Source organism: Bacillus rossius, chromosome 14 (assembly GCF_032445375.1).
Source record: "Bacillus rossius redtenbacheri isolate Brsri chromosome 14, Brsri_v3, whole genome shotgun sequence".
In the NCBI taxonomy this organism is placed as follows: domain Eukaryota; kingdom Metazoa; phylum Arthropoda; class Insecta; order Phasmatodea; family Bacillidae; genus Bacillus; species Bacillus rossius.
The window spans coordinates 10,007,907-10,029,903 of record NC_086341.1 but is presented as its reverse complement, the minus strand read 5'-3'; the positions used below and the strand labels follow the sequence as shown (position 1 = coordinate 10,029,903).

Sequence of the window (21,997 nt, the reverse complement as noted above, 5' to 3'; positions counted from 1 at the left end):
TGAAAAAAGTCAAATCGATGGTTGTTCCAATCGAGTGGAAGAGAGATAGATGCGGCACAAGCGTACAATAATCGTAACGGGACAAAGCGTAACGGGACAATATGTAATCCTTTTCGTGCGTGCAGCCGGTGTTCATAGATTTATTGGACGGCACATCAAAACTTTTTTTTTTACTCTCGGCGAGAGCGTACATGCACACGCGGCGTCTTGTGAACTTAACTGTTATTTTTGTAAATTTTGTACATTTACCATTACAAAAAATAGTGTTCGCAGTTAATATCGGCTTCGGATTCTTAACCGGGCACTTATACCTACTTTGTATTATCCCACCTACCTCCGATAGTTAAAGTTATTTGTAAACCTTTCCGTGGTTATCTTACGTGATTATGCTCGAATGAAACATCAATTATAATACAAAATAACGTAAGAAAAAAATCAGCATTATCTCGGAAAATGTATCTCGTATATTCAAAAATAACCATTGCCACGTGTTGTACAAAGTTACATCTTTTTTGTAGTATAACAAACTATTTCTGGGCAACTGGTTTTCAAAGAAATACTTTGTAAAAAATTTGTAAAAGTATAGAAAGTTGATTGTTCATTAATTAATTAATTGTGTTATTCATAGGACCACGTATTTTCAGCTACACACACACACACACACATACACACGCACCAGCTGTGAGTTGAAACCTTGTAGCATTGTCTGTTTTTATTGGTTGTCTGGATTTCTTTCGGATACGTGTCTTCCTTAAAGAACACCAATCACAGCCATCCAATGCGGAAGCAAACTCGTCCTGACTGGCTCGGCCAATTAAGGCAGTGGCTTCTCTGGCAGGCGGCCGCCAAGCACAAGGACACAATCGCTAGCGCGGGCACACATTATTGCAATATAATGAGCGATCTGATTTTTTTCCCCGCGAAAATTTAATGCCCCTAATTATACATAAGGAGCCTGAATTCAACCGACTAGCATATTTATCACGACAAATCAAGCTACAAATATCTATACGACTTAATGTATGAAGTTATTCTTTTGGAGTTAGAGTTGAAAAACATTTTTATTGAAAATGATAGAGAAAGGTTTTTTTAAACGGGACGTTGAGAGTTTGGGCTATGTTTAATTGAATTAATTTTTACAATCACCGCGAATTTTGCCGCTGTAGAGAAATTATTTCACCGAAATAATTGGGGTGGTAGCACATCTCAAACATATGTGAAAAATAAGGGCATTACTTTCAATTTTGTTCAATGAAAATATTTTGCTACAGCTACAAAATTCGCGGTGGTAGAATAAATCCATTCAGACAAACATAATCCAAAATAGTGTTCGCAGAAATACTGGGTTAAGATTCTTACCCGGGCATTTATGCATTGTGTTGTCCGAGTGCCTCCAATAGTTAAAAGTTATTTGCAAACCGTTCCCTGAATAGCTTCACAGTATTTACTGCGCACATAAAAAAAATGGGTGCGTGTACTTAGGTACGCGCGTGAGAAGTTATACTTATTTGGCATCATTATAAAATGGTTTTTAATTGCATGAAATAAATAAAGGATATAATTTTGTAACGATTCATAGATTAATTTTCAGCGAGAGATAGAGAGAGAAAGAGAGGGGGGGGGGGGACACCTATTGAGTATTGAATGTCTATAAAACTAACTTTTTTGTGAGAGCAGATTTTCATGAAATAAATCATGAAATCATTCAACGATAAAAGCTGTTTATTTAATTAAGTAGACGGGTTCGCCCCAAGGAGAAAATTGACGCGGCGAGACCTCGTGGACATAGAGAAATGACACACACTCACGATTTATGTGTCTATGAAACATGATTTTTTTCTGCAATTTAAATTATAATATACAAAAAGGGTATTGAAAATTGAAACAAATATGGCGACACTACAAACTGTCAGGATCTTTATTTTTTTCTTACTCTCTACTTACGTAGTTCCTTACAATAGCATTCACTCTCGCTCTCTCTCTCTCTCTTTCTATTCCCCCTCCCCAGGAGCGTTAAACGTTTAACGCAACCTTGTTGGAAGTCGCATTAGAAGTATAAATTCAATGAGCATAATAAAACGAAATAAAGTCCAACTGTTTTCGAACCTAAGACCGTTTGGTTCCTCTAATAAACTCAGTAGAACGCACGTTTTACCGCAGTTGGACGGACCCGCCATTATGCATCGTACGGCAGAGGGAAACAGTAAGCCATGTCGTGATTCACGTGCACTAAATGCATCGTCTTGGGTAATGCGCACGGGCAAACACACTTCTTGCTTGACGATTTTCTTGACGATTGATACATAAAAAAACACGAAGTTGCACATATTTAACACGCTCGGCATTATTTTAAATATGGTTATTCTACGTTAAGTTTCCTGTCCGAGTTTCGTATTATGGGCGTATTAAAAAAAAAAAAAAAAAAAAAAACGAGAACACATGAATTAGCTCGTTACCGAGGTTAGAGGTTACACTTCACTGTCGAGTACTGTAAGACTCGCTTTCATTTTTTTTTCCTTCACTCCTCCTCTTTCTTTCCTTCTCCTTGAACCGCAATGCCTGAATCTGCGCCGTGATGTGCATGCGTAAGCATCCCTGAACGATGCGCAGCCTGCGCTCGCCGTCTACCTCATCGCCGGTCCATGGTCCGCATTCCAGGGGCCGGCGGTAACAACCTCGCCCGGGTTGACCCGACCTCGCGCAGTCTCCCTGGCGTGAAGGGGGGGGGGGGGGGGGGGAGTTGGGGAAATGACGCAACAGCGCGTCTGCCGGGCTCCTAGTCCCTCATGACGTCACCCATCCGCGCGCCTGCGCCTCGTGGGGCAGGCAACCCGCACCGCTGCCCTGCCGGGCGGGACTGCCTACAGCTCGCTCTACGCCGGGCGCACACAGAGTTGTCTGTCTCACGGTCAGACTGCGGTGCAGAGCAAATGGCCGATACTGTCCGGCTCGTTAACATCAAGGGTCTTGATTTAATACAGTGTCTTGGACAAACGGCATTACAGTTCTGCAATCTTTGTAGTGGGAAAAAATTCATAGAAGCAAAATAAGAAATTTAAAAAAAAATACTGAGAATTTATTCCGAAAAATTTGGCCATAATTGTATGAATGAATTGATTTTTTTTCCAACCATAATTGAATATTCAATAATTTGACCTTATTTTGTGGCAGCATGCTTCTAATGTGAACAGTTAATACTGGAAATCTATTCAGGGAACGGTTTACAAAAAAAACTTTTAACTATTGGAGGTACTGAGATCACACAAAGCATAAATTCCAGGGTAAGGATCCGAACGTGGTATTACTGCGAACATTGTTTTGTAGTGATGCGGTTTTTTTTATGTAAAGGCAAAAATTTACAACAAAAAAAGGGGGGTGTGGTTGTGTAATGGACACAGTGTGTTGTACGTGAAAACGTGTACGTAACAGGTAATATTTTTCTATACAAAATATAAGAAAGAACGATATTTTTTAAATTTAACACCACACTGTGTAGCTATTTTACACTCATGTTTTATATATGCAATCGATAGATTTCGACGAGAGCTGAAGATTGAAACTCAAACAAGCGTCGTAAGCTTCTCCGAGTCAAAGGTTATAATAAATACTAAATGGTAATCTCGAAACGCAGCCAAAATGACCTCAAAATGGCGGCGCTTCCCCCTCTCCATGGGCGCGCGATGCATCACAGTCCTCACTTTTAGCGTAACCAATTCTTTGATCCTTTAGCTATCCAGCGGTGTTAATTAAATTTTGGATGGAGATGATATATATGTAGCTGCAACACCAAACTTCAAGGGCGTCGCCAGCCGATGCCTTGCGGGGGGGGGGGGGGGGGGGAGGGGGGGGGGGCAAGTTGTGGCAAAAGTATGTACTTTTTTTTTTGCATTAGGGTGCATTTTTTTTTAATCTCTAGGGCTCTAGAAGGGGCAGCTGCCCCCCCTACCCCCCTGGTGACTCCCTTGCCAATCTGTATCCCCCCGATTTTGTTATCATTCGTTTTTTTCCCACTATGGGAAGCAATTTTAAAGACGCGTTCACGTCAAAATTTACGGTGTTGTGGCGGAGAAAGCTGTTCAGCGTCTCGGGGGACGCGTGAACCCGGTGGTCGGTTCGACAGCACCGCGACGGGGGCTACCGTCGACCTTGGCCACCGCATTGCGACTGCAGAGCGCCCCCGCGGCGGCACATCTGCGCGCGCTCGCCGGCGGCGGGATTCCAACCCGCGACCTTGGGACACGCCCTCAACAGGATGCGCCGCGCCCCTTCCTCTCCGCAAGGCTGGGAAGGGGGGAGGGGGGTGTGGGAAACATACCTCCCCCACTTTCACCTCCCTCGCAGGAGTGCCATCCGCGCAGACTCGGACAGCCCACAGTTCACGGGGACGGGAGCCACTGCCACAACCCGAAGAGTTCCGAAGTTCACCGAAGTAAAAATTTTCAGGTTATGTTCGGTCAGTGTAATAAATGGGAAGCCATGATTTCACAGACGAGAGAGCCACACCCGAAGTTCCCCGACGTTTACATGATTTCACAGTATCTTTAATGTAGCTATCCTAACCAAATGAACCGTCCGCAATGTTTTAAGCATTTATAATGTAGCTAACCTAACCTAATTGATCATTAGTATACTTTTATCAACACCGCCATATTTATTTACAATGAACAAAAAAAACTCGAAGATGCACGATCGGACGTTTGGCTCTCTCGTCTGTTAAAAGAAGGCTTCCCGTAATAAATAATAGCTGTTTATTTTTCTTCCGGGAGGGTAGCTTAGGTTAGGTTATCGTAAAACAACGGAGTTGGAAATCGTTAGGAGAGCGCATGCTTTTTAACCACGCCATCGCTTTATTGTTACCCACAAAAACATTGCGTTTTATAACGTCTGTTGATGGTCAGTAAATGAGAATTATAATATCCGTCGTTAACAAGCAACCACTTAAAAAAAAGTTATTTTAAACTGTTCCCACAATGCAAACACTAATATTCAGCCAATGTTTTGTGCGTACAACCAATATGGTGCAACAATTAGTTGGAGGAAAAGGAAAAAAAAAAGGCTTCATACACTCACAAAGTGGCCACCCCCTGATCGTAACTAAAATGAAAGTTTTTTATGTTAGTTTGGTGTTTTATAAAATACTTTACGACTGTAAAGTACATAAATCCTTGCAATATGGCGTTTTTTTTTTTCACGAGCGATCGGAAAACTTCGGAGAGCTTCTGAAATGTTCGCACGATGGTACTGGCATGGAGATATCAGTCCAAGGAATGGATGTGTGTTTTGAATTTGAAGTTCTCTGGTTGGTAGTTGGTTGGCAAAATAAACCGTAGCTGCATAAAGCATAATTCTAGCAACAGCATGGAAGGAACTAGCTAGGAAAAATCGGCAAAACTGCCGTCATGAAATGTGTATTGTTGAACAAATATGATAACAACCAATCAGCAATGAATCAGCATTATGCACCATTTAAAGAATAAATTTAAAAAAAAGTTTTGCTATTCAGATGGGAAAGAGGGGTGGTGGTCGTTTTCATTTTACTTCAATTATTTACAAACATAACAAAGATTGCACATGCCAATTCATTCAAATTAATTAACCCTGATACAGAGGGCCGAATAATCTGCTTTTGTGCAGCTTATTATTATAATTGCTGTTGTAAAAGTAAAACGTAAGTTAGGATTGGTTATATAAATTACATTTTGGCAAAAATTAAATTTCCGCGTGAAGCCACATTTTTAGCCCAGCTTATGTTTTATACCGTGCTCGTGAGACACTCAAAATATTGTTTTAAGTGTGAAGTTTGCCTGTGGAAAAAATTTAAAGGGCTTTTTTTTATCAGTAACCGTTTAAGGCACAGAAAAAAAAAATTCTCTGTACTTTTACAAAAGACTCATTTGGAAACCAGTTGCCAAGAAATATATTTTATAACAAAACAAGAAATATATTGTAACTTTGGCTACAGTAATTTTTGCATTTATGAAATATGTATCTCTTGATAATACTGAGTATTTCTTACGAAAATTGGAGCATAATTTTATATTTTAACTAGCAACCTTAATAAAGCTTTTAATTTTGAATGTTCAAAAATCTAAAATAGAAAAAATATATTTTTATTATTTGTATTGTAAATATGACACAAAAATGCATATATATATATATATATATATATATATATATATATTAATATATATATTAATCCAACCGCTACCAAACTTCACATGATCACCCGCTGGGCTAATCTGAATATTGCCTGGAAATTTCATCAAAATCTGTCCCGCCGTTTTTTGGAGTCCATAAAGAACATACGTACACACACACATGCATATATATAGAACTTTCAATTTGACTTGCGAATCTATCTATATATATAGATTCGCAAGACAAATTGAAAGTTCTACTCTCATGCGGTATGAAGTGATGAACGCTTTATTTGCGGTTGTTCGTTGAACATGTTAAATAACAACTTAACATGGTTTACTAGTTATGGGTAGGTACTCTTCTATCAGTCAGCAACGGCTCGTCAGAAAAATTCAGTTACTATCATCTAGGCCAATGTCACCACCATCGATTAAGATTTTAAACAACGGCTAATGACACTTAAAATTTGTTTAAAAACGAATTACATTTCACCATAAGTTTACAGGAGTTTGAGATAGGTAACAGTCGTTTAGCTTCTTAACCATTCTTTATTAAACACAAAAATGGCCGCACAATAGTGTAAGCCGATGTTTGACGACGTAAACAAGAACACAAATAACCTCAAATTTTTAATCAAGAAAATTTAGTTAAATATGATTAAACCGATAATGATTTAAATGCATATCTTTTTAAGTAAAAAAAGAGCTACAGGAAAGTGACCTTCTGCTTGTATTTCCATCAAATAAATGTAGCATATATTATTTTATGAAGAAATATTTTCAAGAATATTTCCAAGCGATTTTATAAAATAAATAAGTTCATATTAATTTTTTTATTTAAATATTTAAGTTTTGGGTTGTGATAAAAGTTATACATGACCTTCTACACTTGTAGATGTGGCTATCTTTATTTCCTTTTCATTGCTTTGAAACAAACCAGAACCGTTATAGACCAACGATTTTTACTTACTAATTGTGGGGCTAGAGTAGTATTCAAATGGGCATTCGGGCACAGGAGCGAAGAGCCAACCGACCCATGACGTAATGTCCGTCATATAGGTGTAAACTTTCCTCAAAATTTCTCAAAAATCCTAAAACATTCCCTATTTCGAGAGACAAATTTACGATTAAGGGAAAATTTCCTATTTCATTACACAACAATTCTAAAATTCGAAATTCGAAAAAACCTCAAAATATATTTGCCTTAAAAAGCATGAAAATTCCTGAAAGCGGCTTAAATTCCTTATCGGAAAGCCTCCCTATGCCGTTGAGGTAATGACCTTAACCTTTACAGTAAACTTGAAATTCTTTAATTTTTGGCCAACAAATTACAAAAAATTTATAAAAAATGGTTTACTTCAAATATTTAGTTACTCAATCTATTTCAGTCCTCGCTTCGATTATCGACAAGGGTAAACGTGTAATTTATTAATAAAAAATTCAAAAATTACTCAATAACAATTAAAATAAATAAATACATATTCTTGCTGACATCACACTCACCATCTGGAATTCTAGAACATTCCGTAATTTTGAATAGTGATGTCACATTCGCCATCTTGAAAATCCGTTTTTTATGCTAGAAATTGAGAAAATTTTTAAAATTCATAAATATGTACAAGATGGATTCCTCGGTTCGAAACCGGTGTGATAATTCTATTTAAAATGACGAAGGATCCTTCCTCCACAGAAGCCACCGAAAGAATGAAATTCCACTACTAATTCCAAGGAATATATTACATCGGTCAGTATGATGTCGTGGCGGCCATATGGTTTTCGTCTACTGGAGGCCGCCATCTTGTTTTCGTGTGCCAGAGGATGCTGCCGCCATATTAGTTTTATTTACTCGCTAGAGTGCAATAATTATTTATTGCTAGGACGCCCATTATCTTATCGATTATCTTGATCGAGTTTTGAAAATCTGTAATTATTTAGCCGAAAATTCGGGGACAATTCCAAAATCCATCAAAAAACTTGCTTACTAAAATAATGATTGATTCGATCAATTACAGTGCTTGGTTATCATTGACTGATGTAAAAAAAATATATTTAAATTTAAATTACAAAAAAAGTTACAGGTTTGAGAAACACAACAACAAAAAAATTACAAATGAAATGTTTATTATATCATTTCAACCAAAAAACACTTCTAAATTAGCAGTCTAAAAAAACATTTATTCCTACATTGGCTTGAAATGACTAATTTATTCTCAGCTCCAATCCGTTTTGTGAAGACAGAGACCAGGCAGATCTTTTACTGACATCGTCGTCCTCTTCCTGACAAGAGTTTCTCGATACTGTATTTAACAAACTGCTTCACATCTTCAGAACTGTAAATGGGAGTGTTCATAGTCTTGAAAACGCATTTATTCAATTGGCCCTCGATCGGATATGTTTTACCATATATATGCAGTCCAGACATAAGTTATATTTTAAAGACCCACGCGTTGCTACTTCATCAGTAAGCTGATTGATGGTGTTCTGCTTGATGCCATCAAGAAAAGTGCAAATGTCTTTTGACTAAATGTATTTAGATAACAGTAGTCTTTCAACTATACACGAAATGCAGATCTCGCCAAGTGGAATTCATCATCAATTAGCTTTAATGCACCGAGCACAGTCTTGGGTTTAGTTTCATGTCCAGGCGTCAACGCAATCGGTTGCTAAACATCTGTTTTTGTGCTTGTACGCATACGAGTCTCCAACTTAAACCTAAAAGTCGAAATGTCTGCAGGTAGTTCCCCAGCGGGTGAACGGACTTACTATGCAGTTTTTCGCACGCCGTCTCAAACTGTCAATACGTGCGAACCAAACATGAAACTTATCGCAGCGAAACTTCATACGAGAATGCTTCTTCGTACATTTACCTATCTCGTGGCTTAGTGCATCATTGCGACATATCGCAGTAGCCTCATGGGTTTCTAGTCGATGGAGATGAAACTTTCAGACCTGAACCAGATAGAGATAATACTGCAGCTAAAAAAATAATTCCAGGTGTACACTTGTGCACATCGATGCATAGTGGTTGCAGCGAAGCCTTTATTTTCTGCCGGGCTCCACGACCTTCGCATGTTTTCAAGCGGGTTTCATATCATATTTTCTGGAAAAATTAATCATGAAACATCTCAGCCAAACATTTTAAAAAGGAGGTTTCTTAGCTAATTCTTGTTCTCGTGATGTCGATCATTAGGTACTGTTGTTCGAGAAAATCTTATCGCAGTAATGACATCTACACTCGCTCTATGCTTACAATTTTTTTATTAGAAGAGCGATATTTGTTGTTAGATTTTTCGAAAACGTTTGCGATATTATAAAATAATTTTGACCAAATTAGTCCTAAAACATGTGGGAATTTCAATTCCTTAGCATCGGCAATTTATGAGTTAAAACATTCCCTACTGTCAGACACAAACACATATTTTTTAACGCTAGATTTTGTTTGTACATATAATTTGCTAATAGGAAAAATATTTAATACCTACTGATTACAGAATCACACACAGACATTTCGATTTAATTTATTTCTATTCTACATATTAAATATACAGTTCATCTAGTTTTTATAAGTGATTTGAACTTAATGTGTCACTTTTAGAGAATAAATTAAATAAAATTAAGCTAAGTCTAAGCTGAATGAAAAATATTAAAAAATATTAAATTTGAAAGCACACAATATTGATTTCCATTTGTATTGCGTAATGTTCAGATCAGGAAGAATGGAAAGGTCCGTTTTGGACTCTAGATATGTAAATATTCTTTCATGTTTAATTTTTTTTAAAGCCGAAAATTCTCATAAGACTGTGAATGAAAAAAAAAAAAAAAACTGAAACTTTAATTTAAAAGCACACAATATTGCTTTTCGTTTGTATCGGGAAAGGTCGAGGTGAGGAATAATAATAATAATAATAATAATAAAATCCGTATTTGGACTAGTAAATGCGTATATGTTTATTTTTTTGTTTTTATGTTTTTTTTACATTGATAAAAAAAAGCAGTACAAACAACTCTCGAGGTCTCACTGATCGAGGACCCGAGAGCCGCGTGGTCTACGATGTGCGGAGCTGTATGTACAGAGGCCACGCGACCCATTGCTGGTTGCTGGTTGCTGGTTGCTGGTTGCCGGTTGCCGGTTGCCGAGTGCACACTTGTCGAGGGGTCGAAGGGAAGAGCGAGCGAGTGAGAGTGAGAGAGAGAGCGCCCTCTACGTGCGGCTGGAGCGTTCCGGTGCCGGAGGGTTGGCAGCGATGAACTCCAGAGACCTGAGGACATGGGTCGCCAAACACCGTTAACGGACTCGGAAGAACAACTTACAACCAACTTAACAACCATCCACGACTTACACACACGTTTAAATGTCTCTGATCCGGCTTCACGCGGTTCGGCACATCCTGTAATCCGGCATCGATCGACCCGGTTGGTATTCCTGATGTTGACCTTGGGTCACCAGGTCGCAGCACTCAACTGCTGGCGCTTTTTAAATTTTTTTTTTTTTAGATTCAGGGAGTCACCAAGTCTTAATTAAATTTTTTTTTTTTTATGCTTGTCAGAATTTTTTAACTATCAAGTGGAAATCACTGCATGTTTGATTGTTATTTTTAATGGACCGCCACTTGCAGTACACACAATTATTTATATTATGGGTCGACAAAACACAGGACCTAGGCGTGGACAATTTATGAAATCAACAATATTACGTTATTTTCAGCCACTCACGTGGAGTCGGTTCGTTAACACCAGAAAATTAAATCATATAGAAGTTAAACCCCGTAAGAGTTAAGCCCGTTATAAAATGACACGGAAACTGAGCCAGATCTCACGGAACAGTGTTTCTACAACAGCACGCAGACGTAGACGGTTCCTTACGGTTTAGCTCGGCAATGCTGAGCTCTTGCGTTTACGTTGCTCCGTAGGACAAATAGAAGCCGAGTACTTGGCTGCGGTGTCAGCTATGTTTTTTTTTATTATGTAAATCCTGTCCGTGCTATGATCTAGAAGCATACTGTACTTTTTGACGTGATAACGTCTTATAAATCGATGAACGCCAGCTGCACGCACGAAAAATTGACACGTTCCACCTGAGCCGAGCGTGCAATAACCGGCCAACCACCGTGCGAGAAAATATTCTATAATATCAAACAGGTTAAGGCAAGCTTTTTAACTAATTGTTCGTGATTAAATTTAAACCAATAATTATTTAAATCAAATTCGCAAAAAAAAACTGTAAATAATAAAATTGGAAAATTAAATAGTATGCAAATTTTTCATCGATGTTTTCTTATGACGTCATCACGTAAAATTGTCGTCCGTAAAAACCGACTTTATAGACAAAACCCCCCCTTTTTTTTAATTAAATTATTATTTCGTAACCTTCAAATAATACAGTCATGATTGGTTGCCGTTTCTTACATACGTTTCCGCGGCATCGCGGAAGCAGCGGACGCGACTTTGAAGTGTTCCGGGGGATCCGTCTACCGTTCCCGCGCCATTGTTGTAACGGGGTCATAAGGGCCCCGCCCACCCGGGCACACACACTGTGTGCAGAGCTTCAGGAAAAACAACGCGATTTTAAAACCACTCGAGATATCCGAGTGAGGGCCTGCTCACGAAAAAAACATTTAAGAGTTCGCTGAGGGCCGAAAAGTACTTTTTGATTTCAGATTAAGTTTTTAAACTGTATTTTTAGAAGAGTTAAAAAATGGCTAAAAAATGCATGTTTTCAGAGTAATTTTTAACCGTAAAACAAACCGGTACAGATTCTTTGAAAGCACTTAAGGGACTTGCATTACACCTTTATCTTCATTTCTCGGCCGTATACTGTTACGGTCACCGCTCAAGTTTCACAGTTTTGTCCTGTGGACGACGAGAAGACTGCGCGCCAGTCCAGAGGAGACACCCGCGCTAGAAGCACCAGCGAGCGTCGCGCTTATCATCCCGCCTCACTAACACACGACGAGGCGGGCCCCTTAAGTTACAGCTTTGAATATATATATACTGTATATAAGTCGCCAGCCCAGGTTAAAATTTCTAATACGGTTTTGAGGTAGTTGGTTATTTCACCGCCGCAATCGCCACCATCTCTAGGGCATCGACTTGTGGTGGTCCCTAGCGGACAAGTGTCGAACTCTTCAAACACCCCTTCACCCTCACGTTGAACGATCTTGAGCTGTAGTGAATGATGGATGGGGGTTTGCGGGGGAATGACAGCGAGACGACAGTGCTGCGCTCTAACGTGTAAATAACAACCTAAGACGATGCAGGGCGTTACGGCAGCGCCCTGCAGGCGGTGAAGTTCCCAAGCTGCTCGTCATACGCTCTTGAAAAAAAAAAAAAGTAGAGTAAATCCTATCCACTCGCGACTTCTATACGGTATATATATTCAAAGGTTACAGGCGAGTTTGCGAGCAAAGCTGCAGGTACCTGAGGATGGCCTCCGGGATGGGCGGCGGGGTGGGCAGGTGGGCGCCCTGCGCCACGAAGCCGTTCTCGTTGGCCACGTACTTCACCTCGATGGGGATGCCCTCGGGAGAGGTGTACCTGTAGTAGCCGTCGGCGATGATGACGGGCTCCTTGGCCCCCACGTTGGCTAGGGTTCCGACCTCCTGCGCGGTGATGCCGTTCTCAGTGTCGAAGCTGCGGGGCAGGACGAGCACATCCATAGTTCCATTTCACTGAACAGTCAACACTGTAATTAGAGACCGGAAAAAATTCTGCGATTTCAATGACCTGTAGGATAGACTCGATGATCCTCTGTGCACGCGAGAAAAAATTACACCTGCTCATCGGCTACTGACTCGTGTGACACCTGTTAACTGGGACGCTCGTGGTTCGATACTTCTTTTTTGTTAAAGGTTTTTTTCATTGACCGAGTATCATTCAGATAAACTGTGGCCCAATCAATGATGCAGTAAAAAGGCAAACTTTTTTTTTTTTGGATTCTAGACTATCACGAAATGAATCCGCGAATTTTTCCGGTCTCTAACTATAGTGTTTTACCTTTGGCTTTGTGAACCTCGGTCCGCGCCGTCCGCCCCAGACGGCAGCAACCGTTGTTACTCATGTCCGTTGTTCCGCGCGACTTCCTTTCCATTTACGAAATTACTCCATCCAGTATGCATAGAGACCGGAAAAAAAAATTCGCGGATTCATTTCGCGATAGGCCGGAATCAAAATACGTTTGCCTTTTTTTTTTTTTTTTTTTTACCGCATCAGCGATCGGGCCACAGTTCATCGGAATGACACTCGGCCAATGATAAAACTTTCAACAAAAGAAGAAGTATCGAATCACTATAGCGTCCCAATTAACAGGTGACACGAGTCAGTAGCCAATGAGCAGACGTAGTTTTATCCCGCGTGCATAGAGGATCATGGAGTATATCCTACAGGTTATTGAAATCGCGAATTTTTCCGGTCTCTAAGTATACAGTATACCGAGGGCTAGGATGTAACACGTTCGAAACACAAGCGAATATTATAATAAGAAAAAATATAGCACCTTAGCTACATATGGTTCGCATAGATTTTTTTTAAACGCAATATAGTATTTCTTAGTGGGCTAAAATAACGTTTTTTCCTCCCCATTATAACCAGACATGACTCATGGACAGAAAGAAAGAAAGAATGTATCTCTTGGACCCCTCACGGCTTTAGCCCCTCCGGGTTTTTTTGTGTCCTTATCCATTTTGGTTTACATTTTTTTTGGTGGTATTTTATACAAATAAAACAGGTAATTTTTTTTCTTTGATAACCCGGCGCTTCTTTCAAGCCCCGGGATGAGGACAGAGGTCGATTATCACCAGGCAACCACGCGGCGTAAACAGTTTTATATATATATATATATATATATATATATATATATATATATAAAGAGAAGCTATCTGGATGGGAAAATAATTTTGGGGGGATCTTCTCATTTTGACTTTAATTTTTAACTTGGGAAAGATTGCTCCATGACTTCTTACCTCACCCTATTTCAACATCCAAAAACGTCACGGAAACGATAATGCCTGATGATGTTTTAATAAGTATTAATCGGAATTTATATCGTTAAACACAGTCACAGGCGTAGATGAAAATATTCTTTAAAAAAAACGAGAGAGTAATTTAATCACATTTATTTTTAACCCAAACATACATTCTCAGTAAAGAACTGTGGCAATCACGAAAGCTTTAACACTTTGGTAAAACAGTCATCTCTAGTAAGTTACAGTGCACAGTTTCCTAGGTATTTTTCCACTGAAGAAATAAAATTCAAAATCGTTCTTTTTTAAATTATTTTTTACTCATGTCTATTTTAAAGAGGATATAGAATGAGGAAAGGAGTTTCTGATCCCCAACAACGAACTATTGGCTTCAATAACCGAACGACCTGCAATAACGAAAAGAAAAGTCATTTCCGTTTCAGAACGAGTAAAAGAAGAAGAAGAAGAAGAAGAAGAAGAAGAAGAAGAATCGCAGGCTGGGACGCTTGTCGACCAATCAAGACACGCCACGGAGCCACCGTGGGAGCGAGGACAGACGGCGAAAGTGGACGGAGATGATGGCGGAGCAGGTATGGCGAAGTGGCTAGAAGGACGACCACTGCCCCCTCCTTGTTCATCTTCCCCCCCTCCCCCCTTTTCTTACACGCCGCCCCACGCCAAATACCAACGGGCGGCATCAGGTACCATCACGACCTTGAACTATCGCCGATCCCCCCCCCCCCCCTCCACATTGGCCGTGCGCAGTCGATCACACGGCCGGGGAACCGGTCCGGCGCGGCGCTGGAGACTCGAACGTGCTGGAGACTTGAACGTGCTGGAGACCTGAACGCACGATCAGACGGCGAACACGTAACTCCCGGGCATTCCCGCACGAGGCATCACGAGCATTGCGGGATTCGTTATTTCTTCTTTTCTTTTTTTTTTTTTTTAAATATAGGTTTATTCCACGGTACGGTTTCCCGGATCAAGATCACGTCCGCGCGATTTCCTGTTCACCTTCAGCCTTCAAAACCCTTCTTCTTCGCTTAGCTTCTTTAATGACGCACGCAAACACCGAAGCGAGGCCGCCCGACACATACTTCACTTGAAAAGTTATGAATGTTAATTAAGTTCTTTAGTAGATTTTTTTTGTGGCTCAGAAGGCTAATCTTTAAAGTAATTCAGTATGACAGCATTGTCTCCTTGACGTAAGAAATAACGAATGTACTACTTCAATTAACCTTTTTTTCTTGTTACAAATGCTGTGATCTGCAAATATCAGCAGAATAGTTGGTTGAAGCGGAGTAGAGTATTCAAGTTATTTAATTGGGGAAGACGATTAAAAATAAAACATTTCTTCAAAAAGGCCGCTGAGAGCGGAACGAAGACAGCACTTACTGTGCGTAGGGCGTCATTAATGACCACGCGATTGAAAGAAAAACTGCACTAGTTATCAGAGCACTGTAATTTGTTTTCGCAAATCGAACATAACTGTTCGCGTAAAATTACAGATATTTGTGAATTCATACGTTTACATGAAAACAACTATATCACTAAAACAAAAGCTAGTGTTCGCAGTAATACTGGGTTCGGATTCTTACCCGGACATGTATGCTTTGTGTTGTCCCAGAACCTCCAATAGTTACAGTTATTTGCAAACCGTTCCATGAATAGCTTCCCAGTATTAACTGCGCACATTAATAAGCATGATGCAACAAAATAAAGTCCAATTTTGTAGTATCCGATTATCTTTTAAATAGTTAAAAAAAAATAGCGCCAATTTTCGTCAGAAATACTATAAAAAAAAAAATTTCATATTTGTTGTGCGTAGCTACACTATCTATCTCGTGGTGTTACAAGCTATTTATTGGCCATTGGTTTCCAAACGGGATCATTCGTAAAAGTAAAGAACATTTTTTTCCTTCAAAAATTGAAACTTTTTTTTTTTTGCCGAAGAGGAAAGGGGGATGGAAGGGCGCAACAAATTTTCGAGCGTTACGAAAATTCCGATCGCAAGTACGTGGTTGGGGGGGGGGGGGACCGGTAGAGGAGGAGAGACGGCTTTTAGGGGGGGGGGGGGGTAGGGCGGAGAAAAATGACGCAGCATACTTTCACCCTTGCACAGCATAATTTAGCGGTCGCATAATTGCATTTTTTTTTCTTTTCCATCTGTGACCTCGGCCGAAGCGAATTACGATTCCCGTACCCACCTGACGATACAATACATAAGTAGAGACGGGAAACATTCGCGATTTAAATGACATGTAGGATATACTCCATGATCCTCTACCTATGCACGCGGGAAAATTACATCTGCCCATTGGCTACTGAATCGTGACACCTGTTAACTGGGGTACTAGTGATTCGATACTTCTTTTGTTGAAGGGTTTTTTCATTTCACTGAGAGTCCTTCGGATGAACTGTGGCCCAGTCACTGATGCGGTAAAAAAGCGCAAACATTTTTTATATATTCCAGACTATCGCGGATTAATTTCGTGTTAGACTAGAATCCAAAAAAAGTTTGCCTCTTTACCGCATCAGTGATTGGGCCACACAGTTTATCTGAATGACACTCGGCCAATGAAAAAAACCTTTAACAAAAAGAAGTATCGATTCACTAAGCGTCCCAGTTAAACAGGTTACAAGAGTCCAGTAAGTCGATGAGCAGATGTTATTTTCCCGCGTGCGTAGAGGATCATATGGAGTATATCCTACAGCTGATTGAAATCGCGAATTTTTTTCCGGTCTCCGACAGTAAAGCCTGTTACACACTATCAGACCAGACTGCCAGACGGTCTGGATGTCTCGTAGTCGGGATACATGTCTGACAACGTGTACGCGTGTCGCCAGACCAAATACGTCTGGATAGACGGGCCGGCGGTCCGGTGTCACGAACTCCCGACCACCAGACCTTGTCTGGTCTAGTCTTGCAGTGTGTGTAGCGCTGTCGCCCGAGACCACACGACCATTTGGCCAGGTACTTGGCAAGTACGGTCGCGACACGTCCAGACGTGTTTGGTCTGGCGACACGCACGCGTACACACACACCCACACTGTCAGACATGCATCCCGACTACGAGACCTCCAGACCTCCGTCCGGCGGTCTGGTCTGATAGTCAGCCTGAAGGTGTATAAGCCCCTGTCGAACTTCAGACGGTCTGCCTTGTTTTTGTCTTTGTCCGGCAGTCCGGTCTGATAGTGTGTAACAGGCTTTACTGTCGGAGACAGGAAAAAAATTTCGCGATTACAATCACCTGTAGGATATACTCCGTGATCCTCTACGCACGCGGGAAAATAACATCTGCTCATTGGCTACTGACTCGTGTAACCTGTTAACTGGGACGCTTAGTGAATCGATACTTCTTTTTGTTAAATGTTTTATTTTTTTTCACTGGCCGAGTGTCATTCAGATAAACTGTGTGGCCCGATCACTGATGCGGTAAAGAGGCAAACGTGTTTTTTTTTTTTTCCCCCGGATTCTAGTCCATCACGAAATGAATCCGCGACAGTCTAGAATCCAAAAAAAAAAAGTGTTTGCCCTTTTTTTAACTTCATCAGTGACCGGGCCACAGTTCATCCGAAGGACTCTCGGCCAATGAAAAAAAAACCTTCAGCAAAAAGAAGTATCGAATCACTAGTAGGCAGGGGCGCAACAACTAAATTTCCAAAAGGGGGGGGGGGGGGACGACAATATACCTTTTTATAAAGAATCATCGATCCCCCCTATTGAAGCGGGCGGTCCGGGGGTCCTCCCCCCGGGAAAAATTTGTACTTCAAGGTGGAAAATGATGCTATTTAAGCAGTTTTTATTATCTAAAAATTGATTACACAGCACTTTCTTTGCCCCCGTTTGCCCCCACTTCAAGGTTTCAGAGGGGGTGGGAGACAAAATACCCTTGCCCCTCCCCTGTTGTTGCGCCCCTGCTAGTAGGTACCCCAGTTAACAGGTGTCACGATTCAGTAGCCAATGAGCAGATGAGCGTGCGTAGAGGATCATATGGAGTCTATCCTACAGGTGATTGAAATCGCGGTCCGACGACAAAGATGCGAGGACGGGTGAAGTAGGGAGTGTGGCCGACCTGTAGGAGTAGGAGCCGTCGATGCCCTGGTCCTGCGCCTGCTTGAGGATGAGGATGGGCTGGTCGGGGCTGAGGCGGCGCAAGGGCTCCACCGGCACCACCGGCACCGGGCGAGCCACCGGCACCACCGGCTTGGGCGCCACTGGCGCGACGGGGCGCGGCACGATCACGGGCCGGTCCAGCAGCACGGGCGGGCGGGCAGTCGCCAGCACGGGCCGCAGCCCCAGAGGGGTGTAGGCCGCGAACTGGGGGCGCGCCGCGGCGGCCGCCAGCACTGCCATCAGGACCACCTGCGGACACGCGACGACATTCACGTCCCTCCTCACACACCCACCCGATGGCTAGACACCCGGAAAAAAATTCGCGAATTTCATCTCGCGATAGGCTAAAAAAATACAAATCGTTATACCTCAGGTGCTGCCTCTGCTCTGTTGGCTCACAACTCACCTGGATGACTCTGGGCCAAATGAGAAACACCCGACCAAAGCTTTATCGAATCACAGGCTGCTACGCTGGGACGTCTCCACAAGATAACAGCCAATGAGTGGGTGTGGCATTTGACCGAGTGTACGTAGAACTGTGGAGTTCATCCTACAGGTCATTGAACCCGCGAATTTTTCCGGTCCCTACCAATGGCTAGAGACCGGAAAAATTCGGGAATATCATCTCGCGATGGGCTAAAAAACACAAATCGTCGTGCCTCAGGTGCTGCCCCTGCTCCATTGGTTCACAACGCACCTGGATGACCTTTGGGCCGACGAGAAACACCCGGCCAAAGCTCTATCGAATCGCAGGCTGCACTGAAAGGAAATTTTTGTTTGTTTTACAAGGAAAATCCTTGGAAAGCCTGTTGCCAAGATATTACTTGTGAAACTAAAAGGCAGAGCTTTGTACCATGTGCGATTTTGCAAGGCTCTGCCTTGTAGTTTTTGCAAGAAATATGCTTGGCAACAGGGTTTCCAAGAATTTCCCTTGTAAAAGTACAATTTTTTTTTAGAGTGTGCTACGTTGGGACGTCTCACGAGACAGCAGCCAATGAGTGGGTGACATTTGACCGAGTGTACGTAGAACTGTGGAGCTCACCCTGGAGGTCATTGAACCCGCGAATTTTTCCGGTCCCTACCAATGGCAGTATTATTAACAGTGTAAGCTATCCGTAGAAACAAAAAAAAATCACTTTCAACTTGCACGTAATACATTGAATTATACGTGAACGAAGTAAAGTTAGTACAGAAAAAATTAAAAAGATAAAACCTTCACACGGTCAGAAAAACCGGTTGAAACCAAGTAGACATTTTTTTCGGTACCTAAACTGTGGAATTAAATATGTTCGTCTTCCGTTGCCTTTGTTGTTGTTTTTAGCACGACATTGACCAAAATTGAGAAAAAGAGTAAACCTTTTTGCGATTGAAAGAAAGTAAGGCAATGATTATAGGAAGCAACTTGAATTGCCTTGGACTGGCTTGCGAAGAGTAACACAGGAGACTCAGATGTAAAAACAAAACAAAAATTAATTTGAAATCAGTCGCTATTCAAACGATGTTCAGTCCTTGGCAGTGGAGAGCCGTGCCGGAGGAAACACAACATCCCACTCGAGGTCGGTCACGAATCTTCGAAACGACCATCGAGCAAGAAAGGTCCGCTAATAGGATTTCCCGAGTGGGACACGACAGGAACACATTTAGTAGGAGGAAACTCTCTCACGTTAGTAGCGTTTTAAGGCGATTCAACCAAAGGGGAATCACACGCCCACACATTCGGGATTCAGCAATTTATTGTTCCTCAGTAATGTCTCTTAACTGTGCAACAACTTGAACTCTCTATATACTACGACATTTGGCTGGAGAAATTTCGCGAATGGAATGGACGCCACGTGGAACGGAAATCTGTAAGAGAACAAGTGCAAGGGAGGCATCGTGTTAAAATTTCCGAAAAAAAAAAAGCCCTTAAATAATAGTAATGACTATTAAATGAAAAAAAAAATTTAAAATTGCGTGCGAGACCAAAGCATTTATCATTATCATTATTACTACTACTTTTATTATATATATTTTAACGATATACGAAAATGTTATCTGAAGTAGTTTTAAGAGCTTAACTATACGATTCTCATCGTTCAGTTCTTGTTCAGTTACCTACTATTCAAACTATTTTCAGTTTAAAAAAAAAGTGAGCCAGTATTTCAGTACTCGCCACAGATGTGTAACATCTAACCTCGGTAACATGTTGGAAATTCACGTGTTCTCATGGTGCAAATACACTTGTAAGTACAAAACTCGGTCTCGAAATTTAACGTATAATTCCTTAAAATAATGCCGAGCGCAAATTGTGTTTTTCTACTACAACATTTCCTGACGTAAATCACACGTAGTTTCCGCACCCGCCGCTAGAATTAGTTGCCGGAGCAGCTACGTTGACTAGGGAATCATTTGGTTAGCAGACAGAAATTTCAAACTAAACAATGAAACGGCTACGATAAAAGCGAAAGGACTTGAAATGTTAAACATTTTATAGTATAAAGTTTCCCTTTGGCTTTGTGAACTTTGGTTCTCGGCATCTGCCAAAGATGGCAGCAGCATTGGTTACACATTTTTTTTCCCACGAGACTTACATTTATTTTTTTTCAAAATTGGTCCCACCGAATGCCGGACACCGAGAGCTAAGGTGTGTGTGTTACACATCTTACAAAAAATCAGGGTAATTCACTTCGGATAAGCCCGAACGGGACCACACATGCTTCAGTGTCGCCACGAGAGGGTGTGTGCCGTGTCGATGGTTGTTTTTGACGTGACTACGTCTAATAAATCGATGAACGCCGGCTGCACGCACGAAAAAGGATGACTAATTGTCCCGTTACTCTCATTGTAAGCTTGCGCCACATCTATCTCTCTTCCACTCGATTGGAACAACCGTCGATTTGACTTTTTCAAGGCACATTAAACTTGAAACACTCCCATTCGTTTCCTATTTTTCCTATCATCGTCCTATCCTTAACAGAATAACACAGATTGGAAGAAGTTAAATAGCAAACATGTATAAAAGTTAGAGTTAAATTAATCTGTTCGTTAAAGTAATAAACATATTTGAATTAATGAGTGCAAATAAAAGTAAATTTATCAATTAAATTGTAGATTTCATTTCACTCCTTCTTTGTATCCATACAAAAATAGTGATAATACAATAAAAATTATTCAATTTTATTCATAAAAGTATACAATCATTTCATCAATGTTTTGTTAATGACGTTGTCACTTAAAACTATCGCCCGTAAACCGACTTTACAGACAACCAATTTTTTTTCTGGGTCGGCGGGAGAGGGACTACTCACCAGAGCGTTCATGTTCGAGTTGATGATGCTTCGTCGACCCCAAGTGTGACTCGGCGTAGGGCCCTGGCGGGCGTATTTATACCGAGCCGACCGACCGCGTGGATGGCAACAAATTTTTATTGCCCCTTCCCAACGCGCGTGTGTGTGTGTGTGGTATTTTTCCGAAAGAAAAATAAAACGAAAAAAAAAAAAGAGTGTCCGGGGGGGGGAGGGGAGGTAAAAATAAATAAATGTCCGAACGGTCAGTACTATGCTCCGTCTCTTTTCATCGCTTCCCCCCCCCCCCTCCGCGAAGACCGCAGGAACATCCTCTTTGTCCTCCGGTCTTTACGCGGTAAGGAGGGGTGGTTGATAACTCCTTCGGAGGACGGGAACCTGTATTTCTGACCTTTTGGCGCGATTGTCGCGTCGTGCCCGTTTCGGTTGAAGACGGGAAGATGGGGTCATTATTGGTGGAGAAGCTGTCGAAAAAAAAGGTGGTGGTGGTGTGTGTGT

At 41.2% G+C, this 21,997-nt stretch overlaps 1 protein-coding gene across 1 annotated transcript; it reads right to left on the bottom strand.

Moving 5' to 3' along the window:
• Nucleotides 1–10,060: 10,060 nt before the first annotated feature.
• LOC134538921 (endocuticle structural glycoprotein SgAbd-2-like) lies at nt 10,061–21,546 on the bottom strand. Its single transcript, XM_063380533.1, has 4 exons — nt 21,503–21,546; nt 18,175–18,464; nt 12,555–12,767; nt 10,061–10,396 (listed from the first exon to the last, which is right to left on the bottom strand). The coding sequence occupies exons 1-4, from the start codon at nt 21,512–21,514 to the stop codon at nt 10,339–10,341; spliced, it is 573 nt and encodes a 190-aa protein (XP_063236603.1). The 5' UTR covers nt 21,515–21,546; the 3' UTR covers nt 10,061–10,338.
• Nucleotides 21,547–21,997: the final 451 nt, after the last annotated feature.